Here is a 14796-nt window from a genome sequence, read left to right as displayed (position 1 = left end):
GAACTTCTTTATCCTTCTTACCTTACCGCGGACTTCCTCTCCGCTGTTCCGGATACCGCTCGGCGTTTCTCAAAAAGAGAAAGAGATGACGATCGTATTTCTTTACAAAGTCATGTACTTACACCCGCGCGACATAAAATAATAACATAAAATAATCGGAATTAAATTGTAAAAATATTTTAAGTAGAAATGTTGAAGGAATTTTTTGTGGCTAACTTTCTATATTTTAATAACTATTATTAATTTTTTAATATATTGCATTGAAATGTGTTCTCTGCTAACAATAATGTAATATATAAAAAAATAACAAAATTATACCAATATATTAAAGGGAATGTTATTTGTTTATTATATATACGTTATTTTTATCGATCATCGTTTCGCGAGCAATAAATTATTAATAGCTGCATGGTTGCCTATCAACAGGTGCCTAACCATCGTCTTTTAATTTGCTGTATCTCATCAGATATGAAGCATTACAGCGGTGCTTATATATTCTCAAAAAGCTCTTTAAGATACTCTAAACTGAAGCATTACAATACCTACTTTTGAAATTAACATCCCCGACGATAAAGTTTGTCATTATAATTGTGTCGCATTCTGTATATTACATGTATAACGATCTAAGTATAATATTGCATTAAATAATACAAAGAGAATTCTTGAAAATCTTAGAAACATTTTTATTATTGGACTAGTTAACATGCTTTGGTATCAATTATGATTACAATATCATGTGGTATTGCAGTAAGTGAGTACATGAGGCAAGGAAACAGTCGCTTCTCTCTCGCGAATATATAATATCCCTTTATGAAAGATGTTGAATCAAAATACCTCGAGAATGTTAGATTATTGAATTCTCAATACTCTTCTCTTCTTTATAAAATAAAGAAAAGATGATTATAAAAAATGGATTACAAAATAGATTGCAGAATAGATTCCTTTGATGTGTAAAAAACGCATGCAATCGTGACACGAATAGTACGTACTATTTCCTTGCCGCACAAAAGTGGAGATGCAATCGTAATTATACATTAAGATTAAATCAATAAATACTAGAGTAAGGCACTCTGGAATAAATAAGGCGTGATTGGCGTGAATGCACGACAGCATCGTCGCCGTCGCTGTAACCCAGCTGGTGGTCGCTCTTCGTAGATATCGCTCGCTGTCAGTTAAGCTCCGATCGGATTGTCAGAATTTTTTTGTTAGTAATAAGAGAACTGTTGCTCCTGATTATGGCGCATGGTCGCGCCTTGATGACCCGAATGATGGAAGTTTTGGATATCATGAGTCGCTTGCTGGCCTCGATACTGATTACAGCTCGAAGACGTCGAGGAGGACACGTTGCAACTGTTGTTCATAAGCGTCGCTGCGTTGTTGCTCTGAATAGCGAATGGCCATGACTGTAATTCAAATCATTCTTGCCGCATTACTGAATCGAACTTAAATGGATTAGATTGCGACGTGCATTATGACCGTCTCGAGTATTATTAAAATTCGTTGGTCGCCGTAAAATCGATGTTATAAATTAGACATATATTTATATTATGTACTATTACGAGATCTCGTGGTTTTTTTTTAGCTCAGCTTGATTTTATTCGAATTCGTAGAAGCATTTTTACAGACAGAACATTCTTTGATCTTCGCGAGAGGAGGGCGACGAGAGGCCAACTATTTCGCGGCGGAAAACGGCATGCTTCTTCAAACAACGGAACTAACTTAGAATTAATGGTGGCAAAGGGTGGGTGGAAGATTTTGGAGTGATTCGATCCACCTGGACAGACATAAACAGAGTGGATGACTGCGAAGACGGCGCTCGCGACTCCGAGTGGATCCACCTGGTCTCTGTGTTATTTTACGGAATCGTTATCAAGTCGAAAGTCTGATTGTAAAAGCGAGAAATAGGTCGGAAATAACTCTCTCATTTGGATTTCCGTTAAAATCAGATAAATAAAAAAATCCTGTTTAATTCCACATTTCGTGGAATTTTTTGCTCAGTTATATATCAAAGAATAATGAATGCAATTAAGACTCTTTATGGAAAAATTTTGAAAGATACTTGACATTTAGATCTCTTTTCGTTAAATCTATCTATCTTTTCTATACTAATAACTTTCTAATTAATGATTTTAAGTAATTACTAATTACTAAACATTTTTGCCTTATAAAATTTTGCATTATTAATATGCATACTAATATGCATTAATATGCATGATTGTTCTTATTAATGTTTCTTAAAGTTAAACTAATTTCCTAAAAATCAGAAAAAAAGAAAGCTTGCTCAAACTTTGATTAGTTTTAATTTTAATGGGGACACTTACCAAGGCCAGCGACAAAGATTTGGTGGTTTCAGGATGGGCTTCACCGTCATCTCGAAGCACTGATCGCAGATGAGCGATGTATGTTGCGGCCAAACGTAACGTATCCAGTTTGCTTAATTTCGAATCAGCAGGGATCCATGGCAAAGTTGTTTTTAAACGACAAAATGCTTTGCTTAAAATTCTCATTCGCGCGCGTTCACGGGCGTTGGCAGCATTTCGTGGAGCGCGACTGTCCATGTCGTCCTTCATGTATTTCTCGTCAGAAGGATAGTCTTCCAGCGACGATGTCGAGGCGCGGCGTTTTCGAGGCATCCTGTTGCATCAATAAACTATTGTTATTTAATTATTCGGTAATTACGCGAATTGAAAGGTAGATAATTTTTACTTATCGCAGTAAAAGAGATTTTTTAAATAATTGTTCATTTAATTAGAGAGAGAGAGAGCGTAGCTTTCTTTATCATATTAGAAACTTCTATTTTATTTCTCTGAAAAATAGAAGTTATGGACAAAAAATAGAAAATAATTATTCACTAAGTAGAGACTACTAAAATTGTTATTCATTCTGTTTTATTGGAAAAATTTGAGAAACAGGCAAGGCGAATATAATTAAACTTTTACAGCAAGGCATATTTTACGGCACATGATTAATTATTATGCTGACAAATAGGAAAAGCAATCAATGATTAAAACGATTAGTTTACTATCGCGCAACAACATAATATAGAGTTCTTAAAATTGAATTATCACATAAACGAAGCTTTGCGATTATCGAACGCGAAGCTTTCTCTCTTTTCGCGTTATTTTATTTTTGCACAGTCAAAAATAAAATTAATTGTTATCTACTTCCATTCCATTTATCTTTTCAGATCAATTTCTAAAAGCTGGCTCATAATTTCTCTTAACCCTTAAATGCCACACCTCTCAAGAATCTCGTAAATGACACATGGGGTCTAAAAGACCCCAGCATGAAAAATGTCTCCTTACTTATTGATTTTTTGATATTTAGTTATGAAAATTATTTTCAATGTTGTTCAAGGCTTAGAAAAGAGAATAAAATGCTTATATTGTTAAAATTTCAATTTCAACATAGTATAAAAAATTAAGATCGCCAACAGTTAAAATGTTGGCTCCAAAATCAAAAAAATAATAAATAATAAATAAATAAATATGAGCTCCATATTTGGCGGGAACATTTGAAAATATATCATTCTAAAGGGTCTGGGGTCCGTTGGACCCCGGGTGGCATTTAAGGGTTAAATATTTTGCGCGTTTTATGTCGCAGAACCTGAATCTACTCAGGAAACTGAATTGCGAACTGATATTCCATGTTTAGTGTTATACAAAATTAAGAGAAAAAGATGATTATTAAAAAATATTTTTTTTAAACGTCGATTTGAAATAAAAATGCAAATTATTATTTTTAGAAATAATCTTAATAATAACAATTTAATAATCATTGTTTAAATTTGCACTTTGCACATACACAATCCAGAGATTTTTAAAGGCACAAGAGACTTCATTATTTTCTTAACACACATCCGCAACAAGATATATTTATAATCACACAGAACTTCAGGTATAAAGGGACACAAGTGACAAAGTCCGAAATAACGAGCTGCCGCAAATCGTTTAATTTTTTAGTTCACGATTATTAATTTAATTACATCAAGATAGAGATCGAAGATCAAAGAATAAAATTGCGCAATATAATCTTGTGTAAAAAGAGTAGTATAAAAACTGTTTTCTCTCTCTCTCTCTCTCTCTCTCTCTCTCTCTCTCTCTCTTTTTTTTTTAATGGCTACACTTAGATCGTTGATCATCGTCGTTGTCACTTGCGTCCGAACGGCACAATTAATAATGCAACTTGCTCCGATACCTGCGATCGATTATTCCTTTTTTTATTCGCGATCACGCGAGTGTCCACCGACAGGTCACAGCAGATCGCGTCTGCGGCGTGCAACTAATTGTTAGTCAATGTTCTCGGAGCAGAAGCCGAAAGATTAACCGGGAGGAGCAACGCGAGGGATGGGAAGAGAATTAGACAGACAGAAGATGTTGTTCGTTGGAGGGACGCGGAGATTTGGGACGTCCCGAAAACCAGGCGGAGCTTTCGAACATCAGTCGCTAGTCTCATTCGCCTCATCTTGTTTTCCGAGATGCTGCTCGATCCAATCCGCGGGAACGCCCTGGCATTCGTAGCCACCTGGCACATCCTTCCTGGTTTTCTTCTCTTTCCCTCTTTCTCTCTTTCTCTGTCTCAATAGAAATGTAAGGGGAAAGAAACCAAGATCTGTATTAATATCTCGCATTAAACGCTACTTCAGATTTTGAAACATTGTTGCGTGAATTTTTGACTTTCACATTGGTGGCGATCGTCCATTCAATCTATTGATTGGCTTTGATTTCCATACAATTGCTGTAAAATAATATAAAAATTTATTACCTGTTTGAATCTCTCTCTCATCTAGATGTTATACCAGTCGCTTTTAAATAGAATCGCACATTCCGATTGTGATTTAGATAATATATTAAAGATATCCTTAAATATTTCTTCGAAGATTATATATATTTGGTGAGTAATATTATAGATAGGATAATGCTGATATTTTACCAGATATGGAAGAACTTAATTTCTTATCGAGATTATCATTATTGTACTTCTTTAAGATAAACAATTTCTTAAGTATTATTTTGTATTACTCGATTTAACAAAGAGAGAATGCTCTTCAGATATTCTCACATAACTATAATACGTGATACTCCGTACTTATAATTGTATTAAATTCTGCATATGTATAATCTCATATTCTCTCGAGCTCAGAGGCTATATTTAACGCTAGATTGAGATACATAATTGTTATTTAACCATCTGCTCGAGCTCACGTAGTTGCGTAATTGTTGGCGTATCAGATCATACTAACTTCTCTCGCCTACAATACTCACGGGAAATTGCGATGGAATTTAATTGGCGCGTTGATCGCTACTTAATATTGAATTAATATATCCAACAATGACTTCGAATTATGCTCTACGACTGTATTTCCTTGGCACACATACGCTCGTTTCCTCGATCTCTGCCCTCATCTATTCAGACTTTCGCTCCGAGAGGAAGGGTCGGCTGATCCATAATCCATCGCAAATCCCCGTCAACCGGCAGTCATCCGTTCTCGTCGAAATTAGGATTCGAAATGGATCCTGTAATATGAGGTTTGCGGTGGCCCCTGCTGATCCTACTTAGGATATACTGCGTTAGAAGGCGTTAAATTATTGCTCGACAAATTCATGAAAGTTGCCTGGCAATCCGACACTCTCCGACCTTTTTCTCACCAACTAAGTGTCACCATTTAAGAGATTTGTAACAAATCGTGAATAAGAGCGGGGTACTTAACACCTAATACGAGCAAAAAATATTGTAGACAGATTTAATATCTTACAATTAGATTAATATTCTTTGATAGATATATAGTATCGATTCCTTTTTTTTTTTTATGAAAATGTAAAAGATTTTTTTGTGATAATTATATAACATTTATTATATCTTTCATCGTTGAGAATAGTGGGCTAATAATTACCATTGCGTTTGAAATTAAAACAGAATTTTGTTTTTAACCGTAGACGGTCTATATTATAATTTGCATTAGAATCCAAAAGAGAATTCTGCTTATAATTTTATATGTCGTACAATACGAGAAATATTTGAGAAGAATGAAAGTGCATATATAAAATATATATTTAAATATTTAAATACTCATACATAAAATAAAAATACATAAAATGTATATTTAAATATACGTATATCAATATACGCAGCATATAAAATCATAATTTAAATTTTATCCTAAAGTTGGATGCGAACCACAGATGGTTGAAATTGTATTTTAAAGGAACAAAAGTAGTTTTTTTAAATTTATTAACATTTGACAACATCGATGTCTCTAATTCTTTCACTTGATTAGAAAACATCAAAAAATATCGAACAAAAAAGAAAGCGACAAGAAATCTCTCTGTTTAAATAAAAAATATAAAATTTAATTCTAATCGCGATTAGAGGAAACTCGCCAAGTTCAATTCGCACGATCGACAGCGACGTAATCGCGCTAACTTCACGTCGTATTTCTCCGATTCGCTGTAAGATGGCGGCGGTTGTGCCGATAAATGCGATGTGACGTGCGATGCGATACGTGCCAGGCGCATTTGCGCGAGTCGAACGGAGTCGAATCGAGTCGATTGTGTGTCGCGAGGTACCCGTGGCCCCTTTTTCCTCCGAGGTGTTCCTCGCGGATTTTTCGGCCAGGCCGGTGCTCCACGCCCGGTGCGTGTACGCCGCGGGATCGATCCAGGCCCGCGCCGACGACGATTCATGTACGCGGCGACGAAAACGCCGGATCCGCCGCGGCCGCCGCGTCTCGATGTAACGACATTTCCGGAAGGCGAACCGACGTCCGCTCGCGGAATTTTTGGCACCGACGGCACGCCGTTCAAAAGAACGTGAGTCACGAAATCGCATTGGATTAATTGGATATCGCGTTCAGTTACGCCGGGAATCGGCCTGTTCCGTCTGATTAAAGAGGTTAAGTTTCGCTACGTTGACGAGACGCAGGGAGAAGCGTGGTGGTAATTCGGTAGATTTTTTTATTTGCGAAATTTCTTCTCGGACCTTTGTTCGAGTATTGAACAAAGGAATATCAGTATTAAAGTTAATAGTTCTTATTTGTAATATTGTAGTTTAATAGTGACTAAATTAATGTCAAATGCTTAAATTTTAGTTATTAATTGAACACTAATTACCTTCTATGGTATCTAGGATTATGGATTCTAGGATAATTTTAAAATTATGAAATAAAAAGGGAAAAAATAAATCTTGCATATTAATACTTCATTTTGTCAAATATATTATTATCAATTGTAACAAAGGAATGTAGAAGCAATCACGTTTGTAAATTTTGCAAGAAAATATAATTTATAAAATTTTTTTCTCATAATAAAAATGTATGTCGAGTTATAATGAATATATGACATATTTTTAAATTGATACATACTTTTATCATCTTTTTCTAGGTATCTCCTATACTAATCTCAATTTAAGCATGTCAGAAGAACATCAATTGCCTTCTGATTCGGATGAAGATGACGAAGATTATGTTCCTGATGGCGCTGACTGTGATCCAGTATCCGAAGTAGAGTCGGAAGGCGAAATTGAGAGTGGCCCAGAGGACGAAAATGATGAGAACAAAAGAGATACTGGACGGAAGAGAGGTACAAAGAGATCTAAAGGTCGAAAGAGTAAAAAGGCAAAGCACAGAAGAACCTTAGACAAGTCGAAAGTATCCGAAGAAGGAAGTAAAGAGGAAGAAGAATGTAAAGAGAAAAAAGAGCTCACTGAGGAAGAAGAGAAAAAGAGAGCGGATTCTCTTTGGGCTGATTTCATGAAAGATACAGGTAAAACTTGTGCAAAATATTAATGTAGTTGAACATGGAATATTACATATTATATAGTTACATAATACATAATGAGTATTTTTTAAATTAATTTTTTTCTAACTAGTTATGTGAAATAATACTTGAAAAGTCGTTTATCTTAAGAAAGAACAAAATACAATATGATATATCTACAATGTTATAATATAATTTCTATAATCTGTAATGTTTATAATATGATTTCTGAAGATGCATTTAAGGTAGTTCTCCGGTACTTATACTAGAGAAAATCGATTTTCTTAGGATTTTCTTGAAACTGTGAATATACGTTAATTTAGGTGTGCTTTATGCGTGGTATAAATTTCAGTACCTCTTCCGGTATAAAAAATATAGATACTGAGTCTCAAAGTTTCAACTTTTACTAATGAACAGGTTTTCCAGGCCAAACGGTAAGAGATACGAGGTTGGCCAAGAGGACCAAAGTTGCTCCTCTCGTCGAGTTCTATAAGGAAAAAATGCCAAAATTAAAAAAAAATTAAATTAAAAATTTTTTTTGGTAAAAATTGAAACTTTGAGGCTCAGTATCTTTATTTTTTATACCGGAAGAGGTACTGAAATTTATACCACGCATAAAGCACACCTAAATTAACGTATATTCACAGCTTCAAGAAAATCTAGAGAAAATCGATTTTCTCTAGTACAAGGACCGGAGAACTACCTTAAATATATTTTTGAGCTTAATACTATTATATTAGAAAACAGTTGATAGAAATGCTAATCCTATGTAAAGCAAGGTAATATAATATCTAAAGAGATTCAAACTTGTAATACACATGCATATTTTTTACAGCTGTTGCGAAAACAAAGCCACAGAATTCAATCAATTCAATCAATAAGTCCAAAGAGAGATCGCCACCGATTCAAAAGCCAAAAGTCCAAGAAAAGGTTAAGATAACTAAAGTTTTTGAATTTGCTGGTGAAGAAGTAAAGGTCGAGAAGGAAGTATCGGTTGATTCTGCGGAAGCCAGATTATCGCTTTCCGCGGCCGAAAATTCCGCCGCGAAGCCACCGGAATCCACATCTCCCGCGGCCAAAGAACGAGGCGGCATTAGGCGCGTCGGATTAGGCGGGATTTCTTCGGTTCTGGGACAGATCGGAAAAAAGGCCAAAATTAGTACGTTAGAAAAATCTAAATTAGATTGGGACAACTTCAAGAAACAAGAGAACATTGAGGAAGAACTTAATACTCATAACAAAGGCAAGGACGGATATCTAGAGCGGCAAGATTTTCTACAGAGAGCGGATGTACGGCAATTTGAAATCGAGAAACAATTACGGAATTCTAGCAGACGTAGTACACGGTGAATTCGCATTTCCTCGTTTATACGCGTCACTTCCTTCGAGATAGGACGCCGAGATAATAATATCGCGGTAGGAGATATTTACTCGCCGACTTGCCAAACTCGAGCGCTTGCTGCACACGTTTAGCCTAATTTATTCGCGCTACATTTTGAGTAATACGCGAAGGGAGCGTTGCCTCGTTCGACTCGACAATGTGCCGACTACGCTAGCGATCGATGGTTTCTTTGAAGAGGGACCGATCATTCCAGTGTTTTTTGAGACTCATTTCTCACGCGTACGTAATAATAATAGCTTAAGTTACTCTCAGCGAGCCTTTGTCTCGGCCTGATGACCGCACAGAACTTCGCATCGAAGCAGATTGTTCGAAGCTTTTGACGCTTCTCGGAAAAATTGTGTCCATCTAGTATATATCCACAAAATATTTTTTTATTTCATTTCAATGAGACGCGATACGTTTGCATGTGTAGTATGAATATACGCAGACATTCTAATAATAACGATTAGAAAGTTACGAGTGAGTACGAAAGAATATGTGTTTTAGGTAACATAACAAAATGGTAAAATAATGACATTGATTGACCTCATTCATGACCACTGCCTATGGCACTGTATGTGGAATATTATATTTATAAATGGACCTCTCGTAATAGATAATATAGATTATGTTGAAGCAGGTTGCGGCGATTTTTGTATATCATCTATGTCTTGAATTGTTAGTATAATAAGATAGTACAACACATAAAATACAGACATTGTTACTTTCATGTAATGTATTGTATTAGATAGCAATATCAACATAATACATACATAAGTATACTCAATATCCAATATTAACAATCCTCGATTCAGCTCAGGTTCCTCGATATACCGAATTTGAGATACATTTAGTGTAACTCCACACAAGGACTGCTTTACATTTGTGAATTCTTTAGTAATATTACCGAATAAATTGTCGAAAAGGGAAATGGTATTTGATATTTTCAAAACATCAAAACGGTTGATATTTTTAAAATATCAAAACTTGCAATTAGTCCACAAGCGCAATATATAACCCGAAAATAATATTTAAAAAAATTATTGTATATATAATTTTTTCTCTTTTTAAATATTTTATTTTATGCATGTATATAAAAATATGACAACATTACAATATGGAAAACAATCAGGCGGATAATGGTAAAGCTGCTTTTACAATCCATTTTTTTAACCATTTCTTTTTTTTAATTCTACAGAAATATTCATATTTCTAATAATATTCTATATTAAAGTTATAAACTTGTAGAATTATTAGACGAATAAAATTCAGATGATTTTGTACAACATTGCTTGGAAAGTGTAGATATAGATACAAACATTTTAGAACGTTTTAAACAATTTAAACCATTCGGAATATTAATCCATCCGAAGCTACTAAATTATTGTTGTCTTGTCACCAATCTAATTACACGAGCACTAAATCTGCCAATTCCTCTGCGAGCAGTATTTAACCCTCTGATAATTACGCTCCGTTCTTCACTGCAAATTTCGATAATCAAGTAGAAGTCGTAAATGAAACGTTATCTCTTATATAAGAAATATGAATGTGCTAACTTTGGTTTTGCTGGCGATAATTCGCGCGAGTGTTTGAGCGCAGGTTTCCCCTCGCTGGTCGATGGGCCTGCAATACATTTATCCACTTGTGTGTCAGTCTTTAATGCGTTTCTGCGTGTCACTCGTTTCGCCTCTTCTTGTCCGTCCTGTAAAAAAAGTTGATGATTCGCAGTAGCGTAACGTTCCATCTTGATACTTTTATGTGTTCCTCTTTTTTACTATTTACATATCGAGCGTCTTGTTTAATAATATATTTCCCGACCAAATGAAATTTACTTTATGAACTTTTTATCTCCAATTTAAAAAAAGGAGCTCGTATTTATCGAAAGAAAGAATAATTGCCAATGTGCGACAAAACGTCATTTGGAATTTAATGTAATGCGGTTATTATATTGTTATTATATTATTGTAGATTAACTTTAACAGAGTAGCATTCGCGATGCGAAGGCATCTCGTGAGACGACGTGCATTTGCAAGCTCTTAGCTCATCCGAGCTGCGACCTCGCACACAGACGCAAAGCGTCGCGAAACAGTCGTGCCTCGGTCGAGCGCTTTCTCTTTTCGAAGCCTTTTTACGTCGGCGACGCGATCTTCTCCTCCGCCTCTTGCTCCTCTCCGCAGGCGTGCTCTGCAGCAGATTTGCGTGTCCGTGCGAATTTCCGGCCCGAGTACCGCGACGCTCTGCCAAAAATTCACGGGTGAACAATGCGAATCCTCCGGCACGTCGAGCCTGAGGAATCTTTTTTTTTTAACACGCTTTCCCGTCACCTTCGTGACAGGTACATATTTGCTTCCTCCAATCCCGAGAACCGCCGGAAACTTGTCCGAACGTGTTGGGTCCTGTGCTCGTCGTGCTGCAGACAATTCAAATAAGTGCGATGAAGCGTCGTATTTTGACTTATCGACAACGTAGACGCGTTCAATTCTTTAGTTTGACTCCTTTATGCAGAGTGATGAATGTAGTCGCTGTGAGCTTAGAATAATCCTTTTCTGCACGCTGATATTTTTAAAAATGTTCGCATATTTCGTTTCTGTTACTCTTGCCTCTTTATTATCCTGAATATTAATACTGCCTAACGGTATCAGATATTAATGCATAGCAGGTACTAATGTACCAGGATACTCGGCATCTAATGTCGTGTGCTGTTATTTTAGTCTAGAAAGGAATCTGGTTGAGTCAGTAAAGCCGGTACGAAAGACGCAAGATTCTCCCAGGTACGCGGGGAAAGCAAGGTCGAAATTATAAAGAAAGAAGGTTTTGCAATGTCATTGAGTATTGAATTTATCATCCGGTGTCTCACCGCAACTTTCCTGACGAGTATGTCGAAGTTGAACTTTCGGAGGTTGACCGCGACGACTGGCACTTCTTGCTGAAAATAATTTTTAATTGATTAAGAATATAAGTAAAGTTTTTCTGAAACGATTTAATCTACTTTGTTTTTATATTGATATTTATCCATCAAATATTTGTCATAAGGAGAACATGTGCACACTAGCTAAAACTTTATAATTTACTGCAGAAGAATCTTTTCATATAATTAATTTATTTATTTCGAAGAATATTAACTATATTAAATATTATATAATTTAATGAAAAATATTTCGTTGATACAAGGCGTGAATTATTTAGTACTTCTTGCAATTCCTCGACTCGTTAAACGACGTTCCCGAATTTTTCGAGCCATCTCTGGAACGCCTTGACTTCGTACGTTTCTGCTTTCTTTTATTTCGCGACGCGGTAGAATTGTCCGAAGAACTTGGACGTGACGTTGATGGCGGTCTCGGGTCTTTCTCTTTGTTCTTGTATTTGTGACCGCTATCGACGGTAAAGAAAATACTTTCGAGGTACGCGCGAAGTTGAACTGTGTACACGCCGCAGCCTTATCGTAAAACGCGGCATTTCATGAAGATCCTGCCCGGTGACGCGGCATTTCGTACATAAAGAATCCGATTGCGACTTGTCGGCTTTTCACGAACTGACTGGAGGATCCTTCGCGAGATGCTGCGATTCGTGACAAGCTTACAAGAGAGACGTGTTCCCGCAGGGATGACTGATCCGCACAGTCATTTGGGTTTAGCGAACCCACGGACCCGAGCTCAATACGCGGCGAACAGTTTATTACATTTACATATTACATTTTATATATTACACATTTTTCATCCATATACAAGAATTTTTGCAAGCTATAATGCAATAAACATTTGAGAAAAAATGAAGATGCGACCTACTTTAAAAATAAAGAGAAGAAAAAAAATAAAAGCAAGAATCATATTAGATGGAGCAGGATAAAACGAAGAAACTCAATCTTATATTTTATTTATATTCTAATTTTTTAAAAAGAGATAAATATATGTATGACAAAAATTTCGAACGGAATGTTTTATATAATTAAGCAATTTCATAATTATGTGTAGTTTTTTGTATTAACGCTGTTTCTTATTCGTAACTTATATATAGTTTCTTTTCTTACGTCAGACTCTTTTTACTTCCAATGCACTTTGGATTGCGGCATTGTCTCGGCATTTCCGATTCATCCGACTAAAACTCGCATTTTTCTCAATCGATAATCTGCTGTGATTTTCGAGAATGCTAAGATAAATAAGACTGTATAGCATAGATGTAATGACATCATTTGATTTATGAAATATGTTACCGGTACAATACTGCGTATTTTTCAAGCATTTTTTATCTTTTCACGTTAGGAAAAAATTGATTAAATATGACAGCCTCTTTATTTTCGTTTCTGCGAAGTTATACACATTTTACAGCTTTCTTAAATCGTGATCGAGAGAAACTTATTCGATTTTCGTACCAAATTAAATTTTAACCTGCATGCATGGCACAAAAGGTGCACATTTTCGATCGTTGCATCTTTGCGCCTAACTTCAACTAAAGATGTCAAAAAATATATATATCTTCCATATCATAATTTTACATGCTGTTTCTTATAACGACGAAAATTTCTTATTATGATTGCGTTAGTCAATCTGGTAATAATAATTGCTAGTTAAGTACTTTCGCGCCTCTCTAAATTTTCTTTCTAAATTCAGCTACAAGAATAGTTTTAGCCTTTCGAGGGAATGACGAGGCGCTGCTCAGTTTTGCAGGGAAGCTCGCGGTTACGCTCGCGATGAGTATCGAACGCATCCTCGTCCGCGCGTTGCAACCGGCAGTATCGACGCCAGACTGGCGGCCGTTAGTCCGCGGCCTTGCCATCGGCGATTTATTCACCGGTCGGAATACCGAGAAGATTTCTTCCTTCGGCACGTTGCGTTTATTCTGGATCGCGTGAACGCTATTCTCGCCCTTTCGAAACTCTCCAATTAATCCACGTCATCGTCTCTTCCTCAGACTTTTCCTTTTCCTTGCTGTGAAACAAACAATGCAAATTATATTGTTATATAAATGAAATTTATATAATAATATTTTAATATCATTTTTATAACAAAAATATAAATATAAATAATTAAAAAATAAATATAAAAAATATAAATATAAATAATTTAAAAAATTATATATATACATATATATATATAATTACAAAATATTATTACACAAGTAAAATTTATATAATAATATTGTAGTAATATATATACATGTATAAATGTGTATATATATTATATGTTTTTTTATACATTTATATTATATATATATATAAATTATACACAATATTTTTATAATATATTTGTACGGTTTTAACCCCTTTTAATGCTCCCTTTGGTCAATTCCCTAAAAACTCCTGCAAGACCTGTTACTGTTACCATTCACGTGTTTCCACTCTGTTGGACCATTCCCTCCGCACCGTAGCTGCAGCGCTGCGCGCTGTGCCGAGACCAGATAGTTCGAATATTTCACGCTACGTCGCGCCCGCAAGCGAGTTTGTCTCGTGTTTAAAATTCAACATCGAACCTTATAAGAGGACTCGAACGACGGCGAGAAGCATACTTACCTGGCGTAGAGGTTACCGTGATCATTAAGGCGGTTCCTCCAGGGCGAGGCTCTTCCATTGCACTACGGTTAGGGCTGACCCTTGCGAATATCCCTAATGTGGATATCTCGGACGTATAATTTTTGGTAGTCGGGACTGCGTTCGCGCTATCCCGG

At 35.8% G+C, this 14796-nt stretch overlaps 2 protein-coding genes, 2 long non-coding RNA genes and 1 other non-coding gene across 5 annotated transcripts; 2 read left to right on the top strand and 3 right to left on the bottom strand.

Annotated features, from left to right (window-relative positions):
* Positions 1–659: 659 nt before the first annotated feature.
* Positions 660–4302, bottom strand: Hlh54f (basic helix-loop-helix domain-containing transcription factor HLH54F). Its single transcript, XM_071710074.1, has 3 exons — positions 4198–4302; positions 2322–2634; positions 660–1403 (listed from the first exon to the last, which is right to left on the bottom strand). The coding sequence occupies exons 2-3, from the start codon at positions 2631–2633 to the stop codon at positions 1206–1208; spliced, it is 510 nt and encodes a 169-aa protein (XP_071566175.1). The 5' UTR covers position 2634; positions 4198–4302; the 3' UTR covers positions 660–1205.
* Positions 4303–6494: 2192 nt separating this feature from the next.
* Yeti (yeti) lies at positions 6495–10066 on the top strand. Its single transcript, XM_071710036.1, has 3 exons — positions 6495–6809; positions 7380–7760; positions 8590–10066. Exons 2-3 carry the CDS (start codon positions 7409–7411, stop codon positions 9102–9104), a joined length of 867 nt encoding a protein of 288 aa, XP_071566137.1. The 5' UTR covers positions 6495–6809; positions 7380–7408; the 3' UTR covers positions 9105–10066.
* A 220-nt stretch (positions 10067–10286) lies between these two features.
* LOC139774627 (uncharacterized) lies at positions 10287–10787 on the bottom strand. The gene is made up of 2 exons (XR_011718625.1): positions 10692–10787; positions 10287–10616 (listed from the first exon to the last, which is right to left on the bottom strand). It is a non-coding gene; the product is annotated as an uncharacterized lncRNA (long non-coding RNA).
* A 2618-nt stretch (positions 10788–13405) lies between these two features.
* Positions 13406–14646, bottom strand: LOC139774626 (uncharacterized). Its single transcript, XR_011718623.1, has 2 exons — positions 14384–14646; positions 13406–14060 (listed from the first exon to the last, which is right to left on the bottom strand). It is a non-coding gene; the product is annotated as an uncharacterized lncRNA (long non-coding RNA).
* LOC139774671 (U1 spliceosomal RNA) lies at positions 14634–14796 on the top strand. Its single transcript, XR_011718640.1, has one exon. It is a non-coding gene; the product is annotated as a U1 spliceosomal RNA (small nuclear RNA).

Source organism: Temnothorax nylanderi, unplaced genomic scaffold, assembly GCF_030848795.1.
Source record: "Temnothorax nylanderi isolate EJ_2023f unplaced genomic scaffold, tnyl_v1.0 TNYL_tig0084_pilon, whole genome shotgun sequence".
In the NCBI taxonomy this organism is placed as follows: domain Eukaryota; kingdom Metazoa; phylum Arthropoda; class Insecta; order Hymenoptera; family Formicidae; genus Temnothorax; species Temnothorax nylanderi.
Note: the sequence above shows the minus strand (reverse complement) of the source record. Positions and strands in the feature narration are given on the sequence as shown.

What these genes read in the sequence shown, in the direction of transcription:
- Hlh54f (XM_071710074.1), bottom strand. Translation starts at nt 2,633, where the DNA reads ATGCCTCGAAAACGCCGCGCCTCGACATCGTCGCTGGAAGACTATCCT. An exon ending in AATCTTTGTCGCTGGCCTTG is followed by an intron (nt 1,404 to 2,321) that starts GTAAGTGTCCCC and finishes TTTGAATTACAG; the next exon opens with TCATGGCCATTCGCTATTCA.
- Yeti (XM_071710036.1), top strand. Translation starts at nt 7,409, where the DNA reads ATGTCAGAAGAACATCAATTGCCTTCTGATTCGGATGAAGATGACGAA. An exon ending in TGATTTCATGAAAGATACAG is followed by an intron (nt 7,761 to 8,589) that starts GTAAAACTTGTG and finishes TATTTTTTACAG; the next exon opens with CTGTTGCGAAAACAAAGCCA.